Source organism: Poecilia latipinna, unplaced genomic scaffold, assembly GCF_001443285.1.
Source record: "Poecilia latipinna isolate Pla-1442-1.1 unplaced genomic scaffold, P_latipinna-1.0 Scaffold573, whole genome shotgun sequence".
In the NCBI taxonomy this organism is placed as follows: Eukaryota; Metazoa; Chordata; class Actinopteri; order Cyprinodontiformes; family Poeciliidae; genus Poecilia; species Poecilia latipinna.
In genome coordinates, this window is record NW_015113189.1 from 286163 (window position 1) to 290225 (window position 4063).

At 36.5% G+C, this 4063-nt stretch overlaps 1 protein-coding gene and 1 long non-coding RNA gene across 2 annotated transcripts in view; one reads left to right on the plus strand and one right to left on the minus strand.

Moving 5' to 3' along the window:
* Positions 1 to 1538, minus strand: part of LOC106953292 (uncharacterized) — a 7175-nt gene extending 5637 nt beyond the window's left edge. The window contains exon 1 of the long non-coding RNA XR_001426175.1: positions 3 to 1538. This is a non-coding gene — a long non-coding RNA (uncharacterized LOC106953292). The remainder of the gene's footprint in view (positions 1 to 2) is intronic.
* The window catches only part of plcd3a (phospholipase C, delta 3a), a 31994-nt gene that overhangs the window by 10175 nt on the left and 17756 nt on the right, over positions 1 to 4063 (plus strand). Inside the window, exon 2 of the mRNA XM_015041925.1 lies at positions 2490 to 2654. Within this exon, the coding sequence (XP_014897411.1) occupies positions 2490 to 2654 (165 nt within the window). The remainder of the gene's footprint in view (positions 1 to 2489; positions 2655 to 4063) is intronic.

A 4063-nucleotide genomic window follows, 5' to 3' on the forward strand; every position in this document is an offset into this window, starting at 1 on the left:
ACCTGCTAATCCACCACATTTGCTTTTGCTGCAAATGAGGTGGCTATATTAGCTACAGGTCAGTTCAGATGAAAAGAAAAAAAACATTTTCTGGAGTATCTTTATAATAAAAAAATATCCGATACTCTGATCAGTGAACACATTTGTGCAAAATATCCTTCTGTTAGCAACAAAATGTGGTAGTTTGCTGAAAAAAAGAAGAGTTGTGGCATGATAACGCTAACCAGCTTGGATGTTACTGTAACCAAGTTTGGATTTGATGGGCAAAAATAAATATGAACTTTTCCTTTAAGTTCTTTCAGAAAAGACCTTATGTGGAAGCAACTAGCTAATAAAACTCCAAAGTGAAAAGCGGCAACAACTACCATCAAGATTTTGTGATAGCTGGAAGTAAATCTTTTTCAGCTTTGTGGGAATTTGTCCACATGTCTCTGCAGAAGGTCAAACCGCTGCCTCTCAAATTGATTTAGGTCTGGCATTGACATGGTCGCTGTAGAAGTGAACATTTATTGTACTGGACATCATCGTTATGTTTATTTGTATTCTATTTATTTATTTTGTCTTCAGCAGTGGTTCTCAGTATGTGTGGGACTTTCCCGATTCAGTTTTATTCAGAGGTTCATGTTCAGTAAATAGAGCGCACCTGTTGTGTGTAATTTAATCTCAGCTTTTCTGTGAATGCCTCAAAGGTTTGTTAGAGAAAATGAGAGACCAAAAAAAAAAAAAAAACACAGCGGACAGGTCGAGGACGAAGAATGGATTTTATTTCTAAAACAGTTCACAACATCACAGTGCTACATAAAAGCAATCTGGAGGCATAACAGATAAAATCTCACCTGTAAAAAGGTAATAAAAGCACAGAGGATCTAAAGGTTAAAATGTCTCTTAAAAAGCAAGGTTTATATTCTCCTTTCCAGTGGCTTTGGGCTGTTTGTAAAGCAGGATGTTCCTCAGGCGTGGAGCAGCAGAGCAGAAAACACAGACCCCCAGGATGCAGGTCAGAGTCCTGGGGGGAGGAGACCATGGATGTTTGAACAGGGGATTGAATGTGCTGCGGCGTGGGGCGCAGCACCACGTGTTTGTCTTATCCTGACAAACACGGATAAGAGAGAGTTTAAAGAAAAGCCGGGCTCTTAGTGATATTCACAAGTGAGGCATCAAATCCTTTGCAGCTGTAATGTTGCAGCTCTGTAAAACATTTGAAGATGAAAAATGCGATTCAAGTCCACAAGAAAATTGTTTTATTTTTAACTCAGAAATGAAAGTTTGTGAAGCTGAACAAGAGACAAGTTGTGTAAGCATTGTTTGAGTTTTGAACTTATTGGTGCAATTTAAAACAAATACTTATTTCACAATGAGCAAGAAAAAACACCTAGTTAAAATTACTTCTTATTTTACTTTCGAATAATTTAACTTTTTGTTCCCAATTGCATGAATTAAATTGCTGATCTGATAATGAATTTTATTAACATGACAATAAATTCTGCTCATGTTGTGAACAGGACAAGCTGGATTAAAATAAACATTTCCCTTAATAAAACACAAAGTCAGATCGATGTAACGCACTTCCATCAGGATGCAAAAACAAGCCGCTAAGCATTCTGGGAAATAGTTCCCACTCCTGTCTTTTTCCTCTTTTTTTTAGCAAATGTTGGTGAAAAATGTATATTTCATGTATTTTTAACTGTTGTTTTGGAAACTATGAGTTAGTGAATGATAAAAGAAATCAAAATTTGTTCTTTTCATCTCACCTGGCACTTGCTGTTGTCACACAAACAGGTGCTTTATGGAGCTCACAGCTCTGTAATAATGTACAGTAATTAGCTGGAGTTTCCTGGTTTTGTATTAAACAGGTTTTGCACCTGGATGTCTGGAATGTTGCCTATTTACATTCTTTGCCTTTGTCTAATTAAAGACACAACTCATCTAGAAAGCTGCAGAAGGTTTGAAGAAGCGCGTTGAAGCAATTCACTGTCAAAAATGGTCAACAAAAAAACTAAAGCTTGTATATTGGTTTGTATTCAACTTCAAATCCACTGCATTGACCTAGACGCGGAAACTTGTGTGTATCTTTGAACCTTTGGAATGATGTTTGGGAAACATTTGTATAAATTCTTGTCTTGACCTCAGTCTGACTTTTGGAAACTTTGGACCAGACTTGCAACTAAGTTTTAATAGATTCACACATTATCAATAGAAATGTGTATCAAAATAAGGGAAATGCTTTATGGAAATTTACTTTCATGAAGTAAACGTTCACCTTTCAGACTCGTTCCCCAGTAAACACAGATCTACAGGCTCCACGCAGGGTTTGTGTATAAAACACGAGCTGAGGTTTGCAGTGTAAGCAGGAAAACGGTGATTATAGTTTCATGCTGAAGTATCTGTTGAATCAGAGTAAATAGAGCAAATGTTCTGCTCATAACCTTACAGAAATTATTTATTTTTACATGTTTGAATGCCATTCCTCATTTTTCTACTGTCTGCAGGGATTTTGGACAATGAGGACATCCGTGTGATGATGCAGGGCTGCAGCATGGTAAAAGTTCGCTCTCTGAGGTGGCAGAAGAACCGCAGCCTGCAGCTGCTGGAGGACGGACTCACCGTGTGGTGCGAGACCAAAAGCTCCCGCAAAGGAAAATCCCAGCAGACATGTGAGTCTCACCGGAAGCGACAATCAAGTTAGAAATTGGATAAATGACCTAACAGGAAGTGAAGGAAAGTGGAGTCTTAAGATTTAGCATGTCCAGGAACAACTATAGTCCCTGTGAATGAGAAGAAAGGAAACTGAAACATTATCAAAACAACCATGAGTAGTTGCGTTTTTATTACAAATGTGTGCAAATCTTTGTCTATATTCTGCTAATGTAAATATAGACATTATATCTGTCTCTAAAGGTAGAGACAGATGTAAACAGTTAAATGAGATATGAGAACCTTTATTCGAAATTTGCGTCTTTGCATTAAGGACATTTATTTTCATAATTTCAATTTTTGTCATTTCATGGTTATTGGAAATACAGCTGCTTCCTCATGCAGCACTCTTCAAATATCAACTTGCAAGGCTTCAGTAAAATCAAAACAGGTGATTTACACTTGTGCCTTCTTCCAGCATGGAAGAAAAGGGTTAAATAATTCAGGAATGAGGCGAAAGATTTTCAACACGGCAGAAACTGAAACACAACTGCAAATCTGTGCAGAAACTTCATCTGTCGGTCAAATCTCAACCACTCATCTGTGTTTTCAGCTCACAGACTCAAGAGGTTACACAGTCTGTTTTAGTGTGTTCTTAGTATTCTCCTTGCTAGAACATGAATTCATACACAAATGTAATTGCTTAGTCATTTTCCTTTTGAAGAAATTTGGTAAATAAGCTGACAGAGTGAGTTGTGTTGTGGCGTGCGGAGAGTTTGACCTGGAATTAAATTTAGGATTACAGAGTAGTGACACGTTAAAGCTTTTGCAGGTGAATCACAGTTTTTCTCTGAATAAACTGAAGTCATGATTCTCTGAACTCCCTCTACAGCAGGCGCACCAGTTTAGTTGCTTTATGTTAAAAACAAACATCGACTGTCGATCTGTAGAAGGACAATATCACCTGAACAGAAACTGAGTGCGTTAAAAATATGTTGTAGTGCTGAAACTGTGAAGAATATTTATTATTTATTGTTTATTTGATGGGGACACTCACAAGAAACACAGATAATCTGGAGTACCTAGAAGGGCCGTTAACAACTATTTTAAATGAAAATGTAAGATTATTTTCACAATAAAATGATCAAAAAGAGAATGAAAGAAATTAAAAAGGTATAAGACAAGTGAAACATACATACTCAAAGCATACAAAAATGAAATGTTAGAAAAACATTGCAATTTCTTATTGTTTTTCCATATGTCACTTTTCTAATTTATGAAAACCTGGTAATCCTCGGTAAATACATTTGTTTTTACATTGTTTTATATAGAAATCACATGCTTTTTCTTTGATTTGCCACATCACATCTTGATTTTCAACCTCCTGAGTGAATATAAAAATTGACATATCTCCTGACATATCTCCTGA